General features: G+C 43.7%; 3 protein-coding genes across 3 annotated transcripts, besides 8 other annotated features; 2 read left to right on the top strand and 1 right to left on the bottom strand.

Annotated features, from left to right (window-relative positions):
- Positions 1-391: 391 nt before the first annotated feature.
- On the bottom strand, positions 392-1,339 carry nscE (NAD-dependent epimerase nscE; the record flags this gene model as incomplete). Its single annotated transcript, XM_001262594.1, has 1 exon — positions 392-1,339. The coding sequence occupies one exon, from the start codon at positions 1,337-1,339 to the stop codon at positions 392-394; it is 948 nt and encodes a 315-aa protein (XP_001262595.1).
- A 3,905-nt stretch (positions 1,340-5,244) lies between these two features.
- On the top strand, positions 5,245-6,786 carry NFIA_112210 (uncharacterized protein; the record flags this gene model as incomplete). The annotated part of the gene is made up of 2 exons (XM_001262593.1): positions 5,245-5,466; positions 5,521-6,786. 2 exons carry the CDS (start codon positions 5,245-5,247, stop codon positions 6,784-6,786), a joined length of 1,488 nt encoding a protein of 495 aa, XP_001262594.1.
- Positions 6,787-7,645: 859 nt separating this feature from the next.
- Positions 7,646-7,679: a microsatellite.
- A 91-nt stretch (positions 7,680-7,770) lies between these two features.
- Positions 7,771-9,276: a mobile genetic element.
- Positions 9,277-9,941: 665 nt separating this feature from the next.
- Positions 9,942-9,969: a microsatellite.
- An 857-nt stretch (positions 9,970-10,826) lies between these two features.
- Positions 10,827-11,456: a mobile genetic element.
- A 99-nt stretch (positions 11,457-11,555) lies between these two features.
- Positions 11,556-12,644: a mobile genetic element.
- An 848-nt stretch (positions 12,645-13,492) lies between these two features.
- Positions 13,493-14,353: a mobile genetic element.
- A 2,465-nt stretch (positions 14,354-16,818) lies between these two features.
- Positions 16,819-17,394: a mobile genetic element.
- Positions 17,395-19,461: 2,067 nt separating this feature from the next.
- On the top strand, positions 19,462-21,932 carry NFIA_112200 (uncharacterized protein; the record flags this gene model as incomplete). The annotated part of the gene is made up of 3 exons (XM_001262592.1): positions 19,462-19,609; positions 19,705-19,846; positions 19,892-21,932. 3 exons carry the CDS (start codon positions 19,462-19,464, stop codon positions 21,930-21,932), a joined length of 2,331 nt encoding a protein of 776 aa, XP_001262593.1.
- A 218-nt stretch (positions 21,933-22,150) lies between these two features.
- Positions 22,151-22,174: a microsatellite.
- Between the last annotated feature and the right edge of the window lie 172 nt (positions 22,175-22,346).

Genomic DNA, 22,346 nt, shown 5'->3' with positions numbered 1-22,346 from the left:
ATTGAAGAGGAGCACCAGCTGGTCCTAGGGCGAGGTGCATGAAGCAGATGCCCACTGTTTTTCCGTCCTCAAGTGTGAAACTGATGAGGATTGGCTCATTGGGGGCACGCAGACCCCGGCAGTGGTTCAGGGTTACACCTATGCCTCACAGATCGCACAATTAGCGCAGCTGCTTCACAACAAGAGACAACTTGCTAAGCGGGCATCTCTCCTCGTATACCCCTTGGAGAAGGGACGTGAGATGGGCAATCCTTTTGTCCTTCGAATTGCTTTAAAGCTGGGGATCTCTGGTTTGCGGCCTTGAAAGATATAGACATTAGGGTTTGCAAGTGATTCAGATTCTAGGAATCGTTGCATGTGCTTTCTAATAGAGTCATGAGATATCAAATTGCTAGTCCTTCATCTGCTTAAACCTCTCCACTACCTGCCGATAACTCCCCGTTTCCAACTCCTCCACCAAGCTCGGCCCCGACGGCTTCCACCCCAACTTCTCGACAGCCTTCCCATTCGAAGCCCGAATCTTCAGCCCAAAGAAGCTTGACAGGAAAACCCCCCACCTCTCCTCCGCCTCCTCCCTCTCAAATTCCCTGACCGGGACCCCAACCGCCCTCCCAATAGCTCCGGCCAGCATCCCATACGTCGTATCCCAGTCGCCCGTCCCATGAAATATTTCTCCGGCTTTAACCGTCTTATCTGATGCCAGCAGCAAGAACAACGCCGCTGCATCGTCCACATACACACTGGTCACGCACCCATCTTTTACAGACGCAATATACCCGCTCACCCCATTCTCAACAGCCATATTGATCATTCTTGCTGCGAACCCCGTCTCGTTCGCCCGGCCGTACACATACGGCGGCAAGCGGACAACATTAACCCGCACACCTCTCTCCGCCCACGACAGCGTATGCTTCTCGCACACATGCCGCCTGACCCTGGTGTTTTTGGTATAGGGCGCTGACTCGTTGACGACGCAGTCACCTTGGTCTGGGCGCACGGTGAGTATCCCGCTCGCGACGATGAGGGGTTTGGAGGTTCCGACTAGCGGGGCGGCGAGGGCGTCGACGGCCTCAGAGTCGAGCTTGATGATTTGGTCGTAGGATTTGCTGAAGTCGTGGTCGAAGGCGAGGTGGAAGGTGGCGTCTGCTTTTGCGGATTGTTCGCGAAGAATGTTGTGTGTGGCTAGGTCGCCGCGGATGGGGACGGCCCCGATGGAGGTGAGAATCTCGTCGCGTTGGGGGCTGCGGGAGAGGCCGTGAACAGTGTGGCCTTGTTGGATAGCAAGTTCGGTGACGACGCGGCCGATGAAGCCTGTTGCGCCGGTTATGAAGATGTGCATTGTATACTCTGTGGGGTGAGCGATAGCTTGGCGGTATTCTTGGTGGTGATGTGGATGATGGGGGCTCAGCCGCGCTATATACCGAGACGGATTTTGGGTCATCGGACTTAGGGGTTTAGGTTGATGCGGACAGAGGATTATTTGGAGACAAGTTGATCCTTGCAGGATAATGATTGAAGCCGATTGTGCCGATTGATTATATGCCTCAGATAGCCTGTTCATGGTTGAATAATGAATTGGGTTATAGTCAATGTTTACACTTTGGTCATCTCTTGAATAGTTAGCATTTGCTCGAGTAAACGTACGGAATATTGAAAAAGACTTCCATGACTTTAAACAACTCTTGTTTCAATGCTTGACTAGTAGATTGAATGTCATTGGCAATCTCATGCAGCCAATGACATCAACCTCGTTTTGCTTGTCGGCTTGAATCATCATCCTCCTCGAAGGACATACATATTCATCGTATCCACCATCAAAAGCACCAGCATTCTTCTCATCTGTCATAATCGAGCGTTCCAAGTAAAATGCCCAAAGTAGCCATCGCAGGAAGATCCAGCCCAACCCGGGGCGCATCTATTCTCGCCCCTCTCTAACTCCCACTGGACCCCGGTCATCCTGTAGCAGCAAACTAGCAGTCCTAAGCTTTCACATCTAAGCACTGAAGCCCTGCTATGTTGATGATTCATCCCATACACCTCTTGTCACTGCACTTAAGGATGTCGACACTGTCCTCAGTGTTGTACTCATACCCAGCCTAGAAAGCATCACCTACCAGCTCAACTTTCTCAACGCCGCCATAGAGGTGGGCTGTCGGCGGTCTGCATCGTCCAACTTTGCCCTTTGTGGGGGGCAGAGGCGTAGGTTGACCTGCTAATGCTGAAGAAAATAGACTAGGAGGCAGTCAAGGCCAAGGTTGATGAAGGACTAATTAATACAGCGCGTTTCCCATGCGGTATGTTCATGAATTGCCTGGGGATCAAGGTCGGAGGTGAGAAAGAGAAGGGAGCACATGCTAGGTTTAACAAGGGAGTGTTCCTCATACACTTAGATGCTAGCTAGCATATATGGTTATCCCCACGAGATAAGATGGATCGTCACTGACCCTCATGTTAACAAATATTCGGGACATGGCCAACTTCCTGGTTGCTACGTCGGAGATGAAGAAATAAGGAGGAAGGGTAATACCCTCAGCTTTGATTAATTAGTTTAACTTTGCGAGGAGTATACCAGCAAGAAGGTTAAGGTACAGTGGGTAATAATGCAGCAGCTAGAAGAAAGATTAAAGCAGCTTCCGGACAAAGACTACATCAAGCCATATGGACTGCCAGATAGCCATGGCCTGTGCGAGAGACAGTTTAGTGGTGCCGGGGGGTGTTGAATGAGGTGTGCAAGTCAAGCCGGTCAAGGTGGAAGAATTTTTGCAAAAGTACCGAGATCATACCCAGAGAAAATAGCGATAGGGTTCGTTGGTCAAAGTATTATACCACTATGACTATGGACACGGAATCCCTAGACTAAGGAATACATGCCTAGCGGTATTGGCACTGCCATGGCAGTGACATCCTAGCTCATTGTTCGATGCTTCTTCCACTCATAAGGACTCGACGATCTCTATGATACCTTGGCCAGTAACGTTCAAAGACTAGACTCTGTGATCCATTGATGAGATTCTGTCGCTCGCCTTTTTCTTCCACCTCCATTCGAGAAACGCACCGTACAAGAACATAATCGCCGCTTCTTCGAGGTTGGCAACCTATATCCGAGAACGGAGACACAAGGTTAGGTCGCAAGGGCCAATCCCAGACCGTTGAAAGACCATACATGCTCTCGAGGCCCCGTTGATTCAAGCCAACGGGGTTCTTGATTTTCTTGAAAAGGCTTGCACTTTCCTTACTTACTCCATCCTCTCTTTTGGACATGCAAAATCAAGTGCGTACAGAACACTGAGTTGGATGATTCCCTGAGCCAATAAGCTTCAGAAGTATTGAGGTTCGAAATGTTGCCATGACTGATTGGAACACCTCTATGGTTAGATTTCATCAAGATCTTTTGTGCTTAAGCGAATATGGAAGTCATTTATCGATCGCTTGTGGCTCTCAGACCTCACCTGGCTATTATTGCCACTCTTCTGGTTCTTCTTCTGTCTATGTTTGATCCTGGTATTTGTGTCGGACCCTTTGAAGTCAACCCTGACATTGTATCTCTTGGGTTTCGTGTCGATGTACATGTCGTAAAGGATGGACCCTTATATCTCACTGTGGTGTTGAAGCAGTCTTGTATGAGTACTACATTCAATATTACTAGATTCCTGTTAATTGCCTAGAGCATTTGCAAGAAGGCATATTTATATAATGAATCTCAGTGTCTAAAGAGCAGTAGCTTAAAGCATGTCATTTTCATGACCTTTGATGATGGAGTGGAATGGGTTTTTAGATCACCAGAGACAGCCAATGGGCTCTAAAGGGTTATTACAAACGAGGTCGCGGTGTTAAATTATCTCCAGAGAGCTGGGAACATCCCTGATCCCCGAGTGTTGTCTTACTGGTGACTTCTGTCCAAAGTCAAGACACAAGATCAGGTGTTTATGACAAGTTCTCTCAATATACCCGTTGCAGAGTGCAAAATTGCATTATCCATCACAGTCCGCAATAATGTACCACCTGCACCACCTCCATACCACACTGGGACTGTGAGTGTTCTCCATTTGGAGCCTATCCAAATCCCTTATCAAGAGTGTTGCGAAGGACAGACGGACAGATCCCCATCCGATAGTGGGACACACAACCAAATGAATAGATGTCTTCGCTAGATATCCTTGTAGAAATGGAAAAAGGAGGCACCAGGCTCAATGATGATGCAGAGGGCAGCGAGAAGAGTAGCAATGCTATCCAGAGTGGGTGGAGTTGAAAATAGCTTTTTCTCTGGTTGCCAAAGTTATTTTTCTATATTTGAAGCCATATGTGGCCTTTGTAGCCGGCGTCTCAAGCCTGCAGGTCGTGATCACATGCCAGGGTGTTGAAATCGCGAATAAAGCATGGGTTGAATAATGGTTCTGGCAGAAGGTCAACTGACTAGCCACTAAAGTAATTGAAAACAAAACAAGCGCACAAGTCTAGTGCACAAAAGACCACCGCCTATGCTTTTAGAATAGATGTCAAAGACGAATTTCCAAGGACACTTCGCTCGGACTGCCAAAGCGATGACTGCTATTGTCAGTTGCACAACTTGGGCTCTTCAAAAGAACAGAAGAGAACCGTACCACTAGGTATATATAAATACGTAATCAGTGTTTGTATCATTTTCTCCCGACCTAACTCTCCTGATTAGAAATGAAAGATGGAGCTAAGCTGGCACATCAGAAATTAACTGGGGAGAAGCTTAACGTTTCTGCCAGAGAGAAATTAGCCTGGATTACCTTCTGTATGATCATAATGGTATTGCAAATGTTGTTGACACACTGCAAGGCAGAAAGGCCGCTCCGTCAGCCGTTGAACCTAATCTCTACCACTGCTCTATGGACGACGGTTAGCTAACAAAAATATTTATCCTGATATGGAATGACGTGGGCTTCCCATCAGATGTACTGCATGTTGAAAAATAAATCCAAGTATACTACTATTTGATATCACTACTACATCAGCATTCAATATCTCTCCAAGTGTTCATTATTGATATCTTAGTATACATGTTGTTTACCAGCTTAGCCAGAAAAAGAGGGTAGTCCGCCGCAGTAAATGCCCCATCCTCGGGTTTTGCGGGCTCGGGTTTTGAGCCCGACTTTGAGCTCACGGCGGGTTTTGGCGAGGTTTTCATAGTATAGATATCATCATTGATTCATCTGCCACCTACACCGATCAAGCGACAACGTTGTACAGGAAAGCCCTTGTCTAATTCGTGCGAAAATGGGCTTTTTTGGGGGGAAGGCGCTTCCGCCGCCTAGGAATCCCACGGACACAGTACTACCGATCCCAGCATGGGATGACCAACATCGCATGCGCGCTTGTTGCCTGCATGTTACTTACCGATTCGACGACGTCCTTGACACAGAGGTCCTCCGCCAGTCGTTGGAGCATCTCTTGGAGTTGGATGGCTGGCGGACACTAGGAGCGCGACTTCGCAAGAAGGTGTGTATTGATATTACTCACATACTATGTTCGCTCGCAACTCACATACGTTAGGATGATGGAAAACTAGAATACCACATACCAGCGCAGTATGATGCAGACCGGCCTGGCTTTAACTACACCGTCGTTAAGCACCCTATGGGCATCAACAAGCATCCTTTAGCTGCTAGTTTCCCCCAAGCAACTGGCCAGCCATCACTCCTTGGCGACCCCGCAGATCTCGCATCTGTATGTCTGTCTGCGGATTGCCCCACGAGGATCGAGGACTGGCTATATTCAGATCGACCGCAACTTGTCATTGATGTGGTGTCGTTCGGCGATGCGACCTTGCTGACCGTAACATTCATGCACACTCTCATGGACGCTATGGGCCTTTCAAGTTTTCTCAAGGCGTGGACTGCTGTCATGAATGGACGAGAAGACCAGGTCCCAACCTTTCAGCAGGTCGGCGAAGATCCGGCGGCGCGCTTTACCGACAGAACCCCGGCCAACACCTACGTGAACAGCTCCTTTCTGCTAACCGGGGTCCGCCTCTTAGGTTTCATTGCCAGCTACCTCTTCGAGCTCGTCTGGCACCGTGGCCACAATGAACGCGTAATCTGCATCCCAGGACGATATGTCAATGAGATGCGGGAGCAGGCAATGCACGAGCTAGCCCAGCAAAACAAGGAAGGGCCTGCTCCCTTCCTTAGTGAAAGTGACGTACTTTTAGCATGGTGGCTCAAGGCCTTAATTAAGGCCCTAAATCCCTCCCCCCACCGCTTGGTGTCCCTCTTGAACGTGTTCGACATCCGTTCGACCGCCCTCCAGGAATCATCATCCACAAACACAGCCTTTATCACGAACGCTGCCCTTCCAGCAATCACATTTCTTCGCACCCAGCAGATTCTTCGCGAACCAGTCAGCTTCACGGCCTCCCACATCCGCCGCTCGCTCGTCCAACAACGCACTCTACCCCAGATCGAAGCGTTCTTTGCTTTTGACAAATCCGCATCTGAGAAACATCCACCGGTGTTCGGCGAACCTACCTCCCTTCTCGTCTGCTGCAGTAACTGGCACCGAGGTCGGTTCTTTGAAGTGGACTTCTCGTCTGCGGTTCTTGCACCGGGCATTCCGCTCCATGACCGTGTGCATCCGCTGGGCAGGCCATCATGCGTGATCCCTACCCATCATTCGGGTGGCCTTTCTTTGCGAAACGTGGGGCCCATCATTGGCAAGGATGCAAGTGGGAACTGGTGGCTATCGTGCACCGTGAGGACGAGTGCCTGGACTGGCATCGAACAGGAACTGAATGCCCTGGGCGCAAGAAAGACCCAGTGATGGTGGATTGGCGGAGGTCCTTTCAAGCCTTCAAGCTGAGAAGTGGCTCGGCTTTGCGCGGCGCAATGCATAGAAGGACTGAGGGCCCAGTCGCATTCTCTTCCTTATCAATCCTAGAAAAGGACAAACATATATCTTAAGGTTAATTTAATTTTATAAAGATCCTACCTAAACTCAGATTAAATGCAACTCTAACCTACCCTCTAGATTCTAATGCTATATCAGATTCTTTAGGTCAAGTACCATACTTGTTTAAGTCACTGTAAGCCTGACGCTTCGTTAGCTCGCGACTTATTTAGGAAATGAGACAAAGAGCCTTTCAGTAGCGATGACATTCAATAGTAAACTTCACTTTGAACTCAGGTGTTTCCATTCTTGCTTAGGGTGGTCCTTCCTAACAGAGCCCATCAAACTAACTAGAGATGTATGGGTTTTCACTTTTCCTCCACAGATCCCTTCATCCAGCAATCATATGGACTAATCAAGAAGCCAAAAAGAGATGCATCAATGATAGCCGAAAATAGGGATATATCACCCGCATGTAACACATCTAAAACAACTACTTGATATTCATACTTTATTTCTTCCCCGTCTTGGAGGCTGGCGAATAGTCGCCGCAAGGGTACCACGTGATTAGACCTCGGCAAAACCCAACCCGGAACACCCCCCTTGAGCCCAAAACCCAGCCCAGGTAAAACCCGGAACACCCCGCCTAAGCCCAAGCCCAGCCCAGAACCCAACTGGGCTACCCAGTTGGGTTACCCAGGTTGTTTCATTTTAGTATAATTTTCCTAATTAGGCCATGCCAAGACGCATAATTCTGCTGACTAACTTAAATAAAATAACGTAATCCATAAGCGAGCGAGACACCCAACCGAGCGAGACACTCAACCCCTGAAATCTTACAACCACCACCGAATCATCATCAAATCCAGCCTTTTGTCCAATATGGCATCAAATCCAGCAGATTCAAGCATCAGATTAGAAGATCGCATATCTCTTGCAGTCAAAGCATATAAAAATGGTCATTTTAAAAGTGTACAAGCGGCAGCAGCAGCATATGATGTCCTACATTCCACTCTAGCCCATCACATTAATGGTCGAAAGGCGCGAAGCAATATACCAGTGAACTATCAGAAGCTTACCAATCTTGAAGAGGCCTCATTAAAGAAGTGGATTCTAGATATGGATGATCGCAGCCTACCCCTAACTCAAGATATTGTACGCAAGATGGCAGATTTACTACTGTCTTAGCAGAAATCAGGTCCATCTACTGGCATTGGAAAGAACTGGGTTAGCAACTTCATTAAATGACATGATGATCTTACATCAAAATATACCCACAAGTATGATTATCAGCGTGCAAAATGTGAGAATCCTAAGATTATCAACTGGTGGTTTGATCTTGTTCAGAACACCATATTAAAATATGGTATTCTTGAACAGGATATCTACAACTTTGATGAGACTGGCTTTTAAATGGGTGTAGCTCATACAGCAAAGGTCATTACTGTATCCCGCCATTGAACAAGCCGCGTATGAGCTGTACAGCCAGGGAATTGCGAATGGGTTACTATCATTGAATGTATCAATGCTTCTGGGTGGCCTCTGCCCCCCATGATCATCTTCTCTGGCAAGGTCCATCAGTCTCAATGGTATCAAGATATAGACCCTGACTGGCTGATTGGTGTGAGCGATAATGGATGGACTAATAATGGGCTTGGCTTATCATGGTTAGAAAAAGTCTTTGAGAAGCATACTGCGTCGCGTACACTGGGAAAATATCAGCTTCTGATTCTTGATGGCCATGCTAGCCACGAATCCGCAGAGTTTGACCTATTTTATAAGAATCATCAAATCATCCCTTTATATATGCCTTCCCATTCATCTGATAAACTACAGCTACTTGATGTTGGCTGCTTTGCACCCCTAAAGGAGGCATATGGTGCAGAGGTGATGCGCAGTATTTAAAATAGCATTCATCATATCAACAAAGAGAACTTTCTGGATCTCTACAAGCGAGCACGAAAAGCATTATCACCTTCTAATATCAGCAGTGGATTCAGGGCTTCTGGACTAGTTCCATTGAATCATTAACAGGTGTTGGATAGGCTTACTATTAAGCATATCACACCACCCTCTACTGCTCATGGGCCTTTAGACGGAGATAGGGAATGGATAGTAAAGACTCCTTATACTACTACTAAGGTACAAAAGCAGATGCAGCTTATTAAATAACTTATTAGTTGCAACTCTGAAAGCCCGCTAAATAAAGCAGTTCGTTAACTAGCAAAAGCAGCTGAATCCACCATGCATAAAGTCATTCTATTATGACACCAGATGACTGAGCTTCGCGCAGCAAATGAAAAGTAAAAACAGAAGCATACAGCCCTAAGATCTTTTATTGCTACTGGGGGTATTCTGACAGGATCCAAGGGTCAGCAACTTGCTCAAGAAGCCATGCAGGCAATGGACTTGGTGGAATCAGTTCCTAGAAAGCATGCGCCACCATGATGCAGTAATTGCCATCAAATTAGTCATATTAGAACCAGCTGCCCTAGTAGATCCAGATAATTCGAAAATTTACATTGATTTGATTGTGTGGTAGTAAGATATCTCATGGTATTTCAGCATCGGCCAAAATTCGGTTTTGCTGTCTCGCTTGGTTGGGTGTCTCGCTCAGTTGTGGATTACATTACTGTTATTTACACCTGTTCCAGTCACCTCTGTGGTTTTGATTAATATATAGTCCTTAAACATATGAAATCTTAAGTAATTCGGCTGTTTCTTAATAAATCAACACTAGTAATTATCTATTATCTAAGTCTTAAGATAATATTATCATGTTGTGGTGGTTAATAAGCTACACCTGTAAAGGTACTCTTTATCACTGTAGAAATATATTTAAACTGCAGAGTATAGGTGTATCTTAATCAGACTATATTAAATTCCTTCTTTCTTTCAATTCACCTAAGGGAGAGATGGATAGTGAGAAAGGTGGTATTATTCATTACTAAGCTAATAACTAAGATAACTGAGAAGAAGGGATGGCAGCAAGAAGGATCTCTCATACCTAGTGATAATATTATTCTATAGAAAAGCTCAAACTTAGAAGAATACTGAAGGAAACTGGGCTTTCTGGATATTATGGGCCTGTTCCGGAACATGTTCCGGAACATGTTCTAGGTGATCTATTGGGTAGCCCAGAAAACCCAGTGTATCTAGATAGTACTATCCAATCATACCATTTATTCTATCTGCAGGAGGGTTAAAATATGATAAATTAATAACTTCAATTTGGCTGCTAGCTGACCGATGTGCCCCCCCTCTATCATCTGAATATTTTATTTTCTAGACTTGAAGATATCTGTAAGTTAATCATTACTTACTTTGCTCTCACCCCTAGCATATATTTCACTATATCTTAATTCTCTGACTCTTTCACTCCATCCTTATATAAATCTGATAGTATTGACACCTTCATGAATATCCCACAAGACAATCTTATACCTAATCTTTCTCATAGCCAACAGAGCTTTAATTCAGATAATAACTATTCTATATTTCAAACTCCAGCACCATCACCGCCCCCCTCCCTCCAGCATATTAGGCCTGATTACAAGAAATCCTACGTGCTTTATACTACAATGTCAAAGACGGAATTTGTTAAATAGTGGCTTAAAACAGAGTATGGAGCAAAGAAAAGAATATATTAGGATAGTGGTAGGCGCTCCTTAAGCATATAGGACAGCTTTAATTAAGTTGCACAGGCCAGTAATGGCAAAGCAAAGCTTATGTACAAGAAATGTGGTGGTATTCTTGATCATCCATATAATAATAAGCATGGCACATTAACTATAGCAAGACATCTAAAAGGATTGTAATGCCGTAACTTCTCTGCTAATTGTATAAAGCAGAAAGGCATTATGTCACTTATACAGGACACAGTAAGCTATCTTAATATCTACTATAACTATATTAACTAATATTGATAGCTATAACATCTTATAACTACACTAGTTTTCTCTTAGCAAGCATAGGAGGAGAAGCTCCTTACCTTTATTACAAGGGTAAAGCTTCCTTTTTAACTTATTAAACACTCTGAGTTTTAAGAATTAATTAAATTTACCTGACTTGCTCCTTCACAGCCTAATATTCCTTCCTCCCAAATCATTTAATGGCAGTTACAGGACATAACCAAGATATGGCAACAAAAGATGCTTGATACACTTCCATCTGGTATAAAGTTATTAATTACCCTTGATTGCTAGACATCTCTATTTTAACAGGCATTTATGGCAATCACAGGATATTTTATTGATGATGAATGGAATTATTGAGAAATTTTGCTTGGTTTTAAACCACTTCATAGATCTCACTCTGGTGCTAACCTAAGTGCTATTCTTTTTGACCTGCTTCAGCAGTATAAGATTATAGATTGTGTGCTTTCTATCACAACAGATAATGCATCTAATAATAGTACATTAATAGAAAGTATACAAGATTTAATCTAGTTAAATTAAATTAGTGCTGACACTATAATTATCTGTATTCCCTACATCACGCATGTCATCCAGCTTAGTTTACAGAAGCTTCTTGGTCAGATGAAAGCCAATCCAAAGAATGAGATAATGGAGATTAATTAGTCAGAGGCCTGATCACAGTCACTATGAGCAAGGCAGCAAAAGCAAGAGATTACTAATATACTTAATAAAGTGAGTCTTTATAACATAGCATTTAGATTATATTAATTATTATTCTACTATTAGGTGAGAGTGCTTGCAATTTTTATTAATGCAAGCCCTCAACATCATGAAGCCTTCTATGATCTCTAGACTAAAGCGCTAAAGCTTGTACTAATCTAAGATGTTAAGACTTACTGGAATTCCACCTTCTTAATGCTGCGAAGAGTAAAGAGACTATAGCTAATCTTTGATTAGTTCTACTTGCAAAATAGGCATGATCACTTAATGCTTGACTAAGAAGAATAGTGCTAGATTAAGTATCTTCTTTAGATTACTCAACCATTCTTTAAATTCACTACCGTGCTTTCTCAAACAAAAGATATAACCTTCTATGTCATCTTCAGTATCTATAATAAACTTTTTAATCATCTTAAAGCATCAATCCGTCAGCTTTAGTAGAAGAAAGTAGCCTGGAAGAACCTTATGCTTAGTGCTCTACATGCAGTGAAGGAGAAGCTATCTATCTACTATAGGGAAACAGATAAGGTTCATAGTGATCTGTTTGTAATTAGGATAATCCTTGCACCACAAAACAAGCTTTAGTTCTTTAATAATAAGGATTGGGGCCCTGAATTACATGATAAATATCACAAAAGCTTTGAAACCTATGCAGGTCTGTATAAGGAATGCTTGTTAGCTATACAGGGCTCTCCATAGATATCTCCTTTAGGTGTTCAGATATCAAAGATTAATGCGCTTTTTGCTCCTGATTTCAATCAATCAGTAAGTAGTGACAAGACTACATAGTATCTTGAGAGTAGTAAGTAATATTATTATTCCTGCTGACGCTTTACTAATTAATATCATCTAAAAGAAACAGCCCTAATTACTCTATAGATATTCTGGAAAGAGCATGAACACAAATTTCCAGCTCTTGCAAAAATGGCATGTGATATACTCTTAATACCTGCCACTAGCGCTAGTGTTAAGCGGCTTTTTAATTCTGCTTGAGATGTCTGCCATTATTATTAAGGCTCACTTAATTCTATGATAATCCAAGATCTAATGCTATTCATGTGTACATTAAGGTTTGAAGTAGAAGAAAAGGAACTTTCCCTTATAAAATAATATCTTTTAAATAAGGAACAGCAAGCACTTAATGAAGAGAAAGATGCTTAACAGCTTTAAGATACTCTTAAGTCAATCAGTGACAATGAAGAAGATAATGGCCTAGAGATTAGTATAGACTGACCAGCTACTTAGTAGCTCTCTAAGCATGCTCAGGGCAAGAGATAAAGGAGTATGGTATCTAATAGGGAGCAAGAGGGCCAGGAACCTATTCTATCTGATGATGAAGGGGTTCTTCCTTTACCTGACACGCAACTGCGTATCTCAGGATGAAATCAGAAGCATACAAGGCGTGAGGATGATCAGTTCCTTCATTATTAGTTATTAGAGAAGAAATAGAAGGGCAATTAAATATGATTTTCTTGAAATTCTTATTCTTCCACTTCTTTGACTATACATATAATGATATAAAGTATATACAGTTTGAATACCTATAAATACAAGATAGGACTACATAATTAATGCATATCATATGATCTATAATGTTTATCTGGTTTGTCTACCCAACTGGGTTACCCAAAACCCAGTTGGGTTCTATATAAAAGCCCAGAACCCAACTCAGAACACCCCCCTTGAGCCCAAAACCCAGCCCAAGTTGGGTTTGACATATGTTTCAGTTGGGTTACCTGGAACACCTGCCTAGGTCTACACGTGATCCGGTATACCAGCCCCTGGCCCTGGAAGGCTGGCAGCCCATGCTTGGGCTTCTTGACCTTCTCCCGCCTCCTCATCCCATCAATATCATATTATCCGGTTAGCAGTGTAATGAACAGTATAAAGCCATCCATATCTCACTTATCCCCCTTGCTTCTCAAGAAACTGTTTCCTATGCCTCGTCCGGGGCCACCATTACCGCCCAGCATACTTGTCGATGAAGAGATATCACCAACATTCTTTGAGAAATCCTTAATAAATCACTAGTAAAAGTTGCCAAAACTAATAAAGGCCTGAACATTAGTAACACAGGTTAGAACTTGCTAGTTAATAATTATTTTCACCTTATCAGGGTCCATGCGGATGCTATCCTGGCTAATGATAATGCCTAGGAACTTGGTTTTAGGGATAATAAACTTGCATTTCTAGATCTTCATGTACAGGCCAGCTTCTTATAGTTTCTGCAGGACAGAGCAGACATGGGTTATATACTTAGCATAGGTCTTGCTATAAACCAGGATATTATTAAGGTAGGCGGTACAGAAGACATTAAGGTAATCTTATATAGTATTATTAATAAATTACTAAAAGGTTACAGGTGCTCCTATTAGCCTAAAGGGCATTACTAGGGACTTAAACAGGCCTAGTTAGGTATAGAAAGCTATTAGGTATTCTTATCCTTTCTTAATGCAGATATTATTAAATGCTAAGATAATATTAATCTTTATAAAATATTTCATCCCTTTTAGGTTATTCAGGGTTTCCTTTATCAGGGGCAGCAGGTATTAATCCTTAATAGTCATAGCATTCAGGGCCTAGTAATTAACATAGATTCATATACCTCTACCTAGCTTTTTAACAAACAAAATAGGTAACACAGTGGGTGAAGAACTAGGGTGAATAAAGCCCTTTCTCAGATTTTCTTTAATCCATTCCTTTAGGACCTTTAATTCTTCTTAGGACATGGCGTACAGGGGGCTAAACAGGAGGGTCTTTCCCTCTAATAACTTAATATTATGGTCATAGGGGTAGTATAGTGGCAGGCGCTCAGCCTCCTTAGGGGAGAAAACATCAGTATAGTCCTTAAATTCTTTAGATAGTAGGTTAGCAGGGTCCTCCTTTTAAGCTTCCTTAATCTTTAGGGCAGCTTCAAGATCTTCCAGGGTTATTATAAACATCTAAGTATTTCTTTAGGTATAAGCTAAACAGGCTGCTAAGAAGATAAAGGCTATATCTCTCTTCTCTAGTCCCTTTGGTCTTAGGGGCAGGTATTTAGGCTGGGTTTTTGGGGGAATATCATGCAGGGCTTGTATCTTGGTTAGCTTCTGGGAGGTATTGCAGTATTTCTGGCAGTAGTCACTATTAAATATAATACTGTGGGCTGCAAATTATATCAGGGGGTTATGTACCTTTATCCAAGGTATTCCCAGCATAACAGGGTAGTGTGCTAACTGGATAATATAGAACCTTATGTCTTTCTCATAGTGGTCCTTAATTCTCATATCCATCTAGACATAGTGGGTTATCTTCCCATTCTCTAGTTCTCTTCTATCAAATGTATGCAGGGTTATTAGGTCTTCTAGGGGGATGGGCTCTAGCTTCTGGTCTTTAGCCCATCCTTTATTAATAAATCCTTGTCCTTCAGCTCTAGTATCTAATAGGGCATAAGTTAGTAACTTTATCTTCTTCTCCTCCTTCTCTAAGGTCACAGGTAGTATTATAGCCTTTAATTATTATATTTACTCCTCAAGGTCTAGTCTATAAATAGTAGTAGCAGATATTTAAATAATATATAGATTCTAAGCCTGATTATAGCTTACTCTAGGCTCACTCCTTTTACTAAGGAGGTCTGGCTTGGAGATGGGCTTCTAGATTCTAGAATCCATCCTCTCTGGGGACTCTCCAGGCATGGTTTATAAGAGGCCATGATCTGAACCCTTTAGTGGGTATTAGGATAGGGGCAGTCCCTAATCTAGTGTTTTAGGGAACCACAGCAGAAGCAGGCGCCTGTCTTACAGTGGGAGGGGCTATATCCCCTTCTTATCAGGTGTTGGGTAGTGCCTAGGTCCATGGGGTTGTATTATTATGCTAACATATGCTCATTCCTCTGAACAGCAGGGCGCTAGGGTTGCTTAGTAGACTTAGCAGTAACAGGGCCAGGGCTCTGGGGTGACTAGGGGCATTAGGCAGGTCTGGCAGTAATAGCATAGGTTTTAATAACAGGAGGCTGGTTTATGATATACTAGCAGTAGTGGTTCTCAAGCTCCTGCAGGAATCTGGCAAACTAGTAATACTCCTAGTTTAGAGGCTGGTTGTGCATAAGTATGCTTTAGAGTTCATGACTAATAGCCTGTTTAAGTAGGGTGGACAGGGTCTCTTTAGGCATCTCACCTTCCAGGGCCAGGCATTAGAATTTAGCAAAGAAGGTGCTAAACTCTTTATTAGTCTAATATAGGCTGAATAGCTTATTACAGGCATTATTCATACAGTTAGGGTCACTAAAGGTGTGCTCTAGGATATCTAGGATGTCTTAGTAGTCATTAAGGGTGTAAATTCCCTTCCTGATATAAGGAAGAATTTAAGCATACAGCACACCCTTTAGATAGTTATTTACATAAGCCATCCAGCTCTGCGGCATTGGGAAGCAGTTAAGGTTAATATTTATTTTCTCTTAAATCTAGGCTATGAAGCACTAAAGGTCCTTTTAGTTGCCTTTAAACTTATTAGGGTTAGGGAGTCATTCTAATAATCCAGCAGCTTTGGAAGATGGGGTAGTAATTAATACAGGCACTCTTACTAGAGTAACTACAGGCTTCTCAGCAATAGGCTTATGCACAGGTGTAGATACAGGCATATTCACAGTAGGGGTAGCTAAGCAACAGGCCTGGTCCCTTTCCATAGCAGCCTTCATATACTGCTGTTCTTTCTCATATAGTTGCTCTTTCTAGTACTGCTAAACAGCTCTTAGCTTAGTAATCTCTCATTCACGCCTCTGCTCTAAGGCAGTGAATTCACACTGGAGTTCCAGGAATTAGGCCTCAGATTATTCAGCTCATTGGTTTACTTCATTAATAGTTGATTCAGCTTTCTGGATGTACTCATATGCTAGGCGGCAGTATTCATACCATTCAGTGCCATGGCTAGCAATGTGCTTGGAGAACTCATTAGGGGCACCTGGCAGGAATGGGGGCAGAGGGGCAGGCATTCTAACAGTGTTAACTCTGAGGAGGGAGCTACGTAATATTAAGGTGCGGGCTTGTAAGTAAACAGAAGTAGGTTAATGAGGTAGTTAACACTTAGGTTGGCTACAGTAGTCTCTATCTATCTGTTCAGGCTGCAGGGCAGGCTGGTACAGGTAGGCTCTATAGACAGGATGTAGCTCAAAGAGCTTTAAAGGTTTCAGAATTGTGCAGTGAAGATATTCCCAAGGTCACATGATTCCTCCTCAGTGATGCCAACTCCTATTCACAGCAGCACCGTGACAGGTGCTGTGAAGGATATATAAATATTCCTATAGAATTATAGTATTTATAGGCAAAGCATAATATAGAGAGATATAAAGCATGGCCTGTTAAAACCTCTACTAATACCCTAATAAATTTAGGCTAAGATATTAATAGATTTTATTATAGGTCTCCCCCCTGTGAGAGACATAAGCATAATAAACTACTTAATTATCACTAACTAGTTAACAAAGAGTATAATTCTTATTAGGATAGACCTTACTACTGCTAACACAGTAGTAGATATGTTTTTAAAGCATTTCTATATACATCATGGGGTCCTAATAGTAATAATAAGTAACAGAGGATCACAGTTTGTAAGTGCATTTTAGAGGATCATATATAGAAGGCTAAAGATTTAGTAGTAATTATCCACTGCATTCCACCCTTAGTCTAACAGAGCTATAGAGCATGCGAACCAGGAGGTTAAACAGATTCTCTAAGCTTTCTTAAGCTATACATAGAATAACTAGAATAATCTACTACCTATTATAGTGATGGTAATTAATAATCATAATATAGTATTAACAGGGCTATTACTATTCTTCTTTACACATAGATATCATATTAACCCTATTACATTAGAAGATAATAGACTACTATAAGGTCCTTAGAATAGGCTAGAGAGAGCAGGCAAAGAGTTCATAAATTACCTTTAAAATACTACTAAAATAGCTTAGGCTGTGATAGTATTTACATAAGATTAATAATAGTATTAAGTAAATTAGTCAAGGCAAGCAGCACCTGTTTATAAAGTAGATAATAAAGTATAGCTTAATCTATAGAATGTGTGGTCTATATAGCTATATAAGAAGCTAGATTAGCTTTATATAAAGTATAAAGTAATAGAAGTGCTATTATCCTATATAGTGAAGTTAGATATGCCTACTAGTATATATCCCATTTTCTATATTAACTTAATATGCCCTGCTGCTTCAGACCTATTACCCTCTTAAATTATAGATAATTCAAGACCCCTACTATTAGAGGTAGATAGTAAATTAGAGTGGGAAGTTAAAGAGATTCTTACTGCAAAGATATAATGTGTTAGATAAGGTTCAAGAAGGGAAGTCTTAGTATATTAGACTAGCTATATAGAGCTAACTTAGGAACCACTCACAGAGTTGCAAGGGTGTTCTATATTAGATAGGTTTAAGAAGTAAAATAGCCCTGTTTTAGTAATAGATCAGCCCCTTCCAAAGCCCCCTATATATACTTAAGGCCTGTCAAATCCCTGTATTAGATGAATTCTACTTAAACAGGAGGAGGGGGGTACTATAACAGGCTAGAGCCTGATGTTAATTATATATATCACATAAAGGCTTCTATACTTAGCCTCTTAGGAGGCCCTACATGTTTACCTTTCCTCAAGCTTTCAATAGACAGATTGTCAGCCACACCCAATTGAGTCAATTCGGTCTGAGCCCTTCACAATTACTTCTATCTATTGAGATAGGGTTTCTAACAGTGAGGTATCCATGCCTTTATTTTACTTGCTACTTAATATTGCTTCACTAAGGTTTTACTAGGTTTTTTACTGATACTCTGTAGGGAAGAGGAAGCTTTTAATATATAAAGGGCTCAGACTAAATTAACTCAATTAGGTATGACTGACAATCTATCTATTAAAAGCTTGAGGAAAGGTAAACACATAGGGCCTCCTGAGAGGCTAAGTATAGAAGCCTTCATGTGACACACATGATCAACATTAGGCTCTGGCCTGTTACAACTGGATGCCTCTAACACTAGCCTTACCAGCAGCTGCTGAGGAATGGATCACTAAGGTGCTGTTCTCCCTCTGTATTAGTTACCTAATGACTAATACCATCTACTAGTATAGGGACAAGTTTCATTCCTCCCTAGTGGCCTTTGCCATAGTGCTGGGGATCTGGCCCCAAAATTGCAGTTTCTATAAACTATACTACTATACCATAAAGCTAGCTAGTATCACCTGGGTTGCTTGGCTACTCCTACTAGAATATATTACTAATCCACTGCTACTGCTTTATCTGTGGTGTCCTGGGCTGGGACTTATACTACTTCCACGTCAGACATGCCTAGGAGATCCAGGGGATCTGGCGCCTGGGATATATTCTTCCCCCTGAATGATATCCTGTCCATGTTAGTGGTGGGCCTGAGCATCATCCACAATGAGCTATGCCTGGGGACCATCTAATAGTCTCCGGATCTGCAGACAGTCTACCATCATCAGCTGCTGGATAGTGGGCTGCCTCTCACCCAGCTATGCCAATGGGTCCACCAGGTCGTCAAATCGGCCATAATGCTGCTAGAGTGGGACCTCCTTCTCAGCCACCAGTCTCCGGCAGATGTGCGATCACTAGTAGACAACCCCATAGCGTGTCGACGCGGGTTCTCCTTCCTGGATGTGCCCATCAACTGGCTCTAGGCCACAGCAGCACCGATTCTGCACCTGACAGAGAAGCCCCGTCAATTCCTCATCTATGCTTCCAGACATACCGTCGAGGACCTCCAGGAGTTCACGGCTCAACGAGTTCCCGCCCCTCATTGGGTAAAGACAACCAAAGTTTTCATTCCAGAGCAGTACCTCTCCTCTGCTGCGACCGTTCTTATCAAGCAGCTTGGTCCAAAAGGTGTAGGGCGCGTGGGGGGAGAGAAATGGTGGCAATGGCGTGGACCATCAGAAGATCTCAGATGCGAGTGGATTGAGATGAAGTCGGACTACCATGAGAGGAGACGCACCAATGATCATCCGAGCGGAAAGCGGATCATGTTGTATATTCATGGCGGTGCCTACTTTTTTAGCAGTGTGGAGACCCATCGGTATCAACTGCAGCGTCATGCTAGAAAGCTCAAAGGACGAGTATTTGCACGGTAAGACCACCTCTCTCTTAACTAGGGATATGCTAATCATGCGTAGTGAGTTACACCGGGTCAGAAAGTAGAATAGCAGCTAAAACCTACAATAGCGGAATATCGTCTGGCACCGCAGTTTCCCTTTCCCTGCGCCCTACAGGACTGTATGGCGGCCTATTTGTTCTTTCTCGAGGAACACAATCCGACAGAGATCATCTTTGCAGGAGACTCAGCAGGCAGTGGCATGATACTTTCGTAAGTGCCATACCCACTGGTCTGGCGACGTACTAATTTTGGCAGGATGTTGGTCACCATACGCGACCAGGGACTGCCTTTGCCCGCCGGAGCGATCCTGATCTCGCCCTGGGTTGATCTTACACATTCTTTCCCCAGTGTGCTATTGGACTGTCCAGGGGGCTATATCCCACTGAATGGCTTCCGGCATAAGCCCTCAGCAGCCTGGCCGCCTCCAAACGCGGATGAAATTCGCGCGATCAAGGAAGCAAAGCAAAAGTCCCCAGAAAGCGCCGTGGAGGAAGCCGTGCCAGAAAAGGACACCTGGGCTCAAGAGACAGCAGTGAAGGGGTATACAATTAAAAAGGATGGGTCAGGTCAGGCAGAACCTACTCCGTCGGGTAATCAACAAGCAGTGGATGACGAGACCAGGATCATTGAAATTCCTATTGACGGTCAGACAGTCGAACTTAAAGACCAGATTCAAATATACGCAGCAAATCACCTCATCTCTCACCCACTCATTTCTCCGGTACTCCAACCGTCGCTTAGAGGTCTACCCCCACTTCAGATCCTCTCCAGGGGAGGCAAGTGGTTAAGGGATGAGCAGTTTTACATTGCTCACAAGGCGGCAAATCCGACAGCATATCCACCCAGTGACAAGACTCTTGATGATTATGACCTGAAACGTGGAATCTTGCACAAGTATCCTGGCACGCACGTTCAGCTCCAGGTTTGGGATGATCTCTGTCACATTGCCCCAACCCAAAGTTTCACACATCCGGCCAAGTACATCTTCCGATTGATTGCTCAGTTCGGTGCCTGGGCTCTTGCATGTGCCCAGACTTCTGAGATTGACATCCTTGATGATAATGACATCTCCCACATCACCTCCTCCAGTGAAACGGACCTGGAAGCAGCTGCCAACAGTAACCACAGGGGTAGCTCAAGACCGCCCGTTGCATCCGTCGGCAGGGCTGGTTATCCACTGCCTGCATTTAGAGATCATATGATCCGCCAAAGAGTTGATAAAAGAGGCCGCATATACCCACTTGATCCGCCATCCTCGTATTCTGTCCTGCAATTCCCGCGGGATAGAATCGGCATTGCAAACCCGGAGCTGGTCCGGAAATGGATGGTAGGAAAGCATGAGTGGGATATCAAATTTGCTAAGGATAAGCTGCGAGTGCAGCAGCAACAGATCAAGGAGTTGTCTCATGGATTCCAGGATTTTGAGGGCAACACTGCTCCTCCAAGCTCCTTGGCGGCAAGGAGAATGGCTCCTGGTGTCTTGCCTCAGAAGGGCGGAAAGGAACGGAAGAGCTACCCGATGACGATGTGGAGTCGGATGGCGAGCAAGCATGACAAGAAGACCCTTGAAAGAGAACGCCAGATGCAAATGGAGGGTCGCTCGAAGCTAACGAGCGTCGAAGCTGGACGAGCATGGGCGTCCATGGACATGCGGAGATCTGGAGATCATGTCGAGTCGTTTCCGACTGAGGAGCTAAACAAGGACACACAGGTCAACGGAGGGAAAGCACCCGCGGCTCTGCAAACAGATGAGGGACCATCTAACGGTATTAAACAAGATACAAACCAGTCTGAAACATCTCGTCCGACGGCGTCGAATTGGGGACAGTCCACTAGTCCTATGATTGTTTTGCCCGATTATGAAAGCAGGCAGTTCAATGCAGATAATGCCAGCACAACGACGTTGCTACATGCTACTGGAATCATTCCCGCTCGATCTGATAAGCCCTGGCCTGTCTCCCAGGCCGGTTCCGGGACGATTCGCAGCGCCATGACCACCGAGCGAGAAGATGCCAGTACGATCGATGATGCGAGGTCAGTAGCTCTGACCGTGACAACGGCATTGGACAATGCGAGTACGCGGGCCGTCCGTCGTTCGGCCGGAGTAGTCAGTGTGGTCAACGATAAGAACTCGGTCAATGGTTCTGTCGAGACGTTGTCTGCGCCTCGACCGTCTGGGGACCTGGAATCTTTCTATTCGGTCAATGCCAATTCGGAGGGCGATGGTCATTCTGTCCGTGCTCGTCCGGATATGCCTGATCGGGAGGTGTTCAAGACCGCAGATGAACATCTTTGATTCTAATATGTACAGCCTTTGATAATATTGTGTCCATATCACCGTCTGTTGTTCTATGATTTGATGATTTAGGATACGTCTGAGATTCCCAATACAGTTTATTCATCATGAGCATTTTGAAAAGGCCACATTTATATGCAGTAGTACTTCTGTTAAGGCTGCAGTGAATATCTCTGGATCTTCCATGCTAAGCAGATATAGCCTTATTCACTACACTCATTCACTATGTGCATTCACTATGTATTAGCTTTCTCTAAATAGATTCACTGCCCTGACTCTTAATGCTGTCTTCTCCCCCCTTCCCTTCGTTCTTCTCCCTTGTCTTTCCCCCTTCCGCCTCTCTCCGCTGCTTCTCTCTCCAGCCTGATTCTCTCTTTTCTTCTCTCCAGTTCCTAGATAGCATCAATCCAGATT

The sequence above is a fragment of the Aspergillus fischeri genome, genomic scaffold (assembly GCF_000149645.3).
Source record: "Aspergillus fischeri NRRL 181 1099437636259 genomic scaffold, whole genome shotgun sequence".
Taxonomy (NCBI): domain Eukaryota; kingdom Fungi; phylum Ascomycota; class Eurotiomycetes; order Eurotiales; family Aspergillaceae; genus Aspergillus; species Aspergillus fischeri.
The sequence above is the reverse complement of the archived record's forward strand: the minus strand, read 5'-3'. Positions and strand labels throughout refer to the sequence as shown.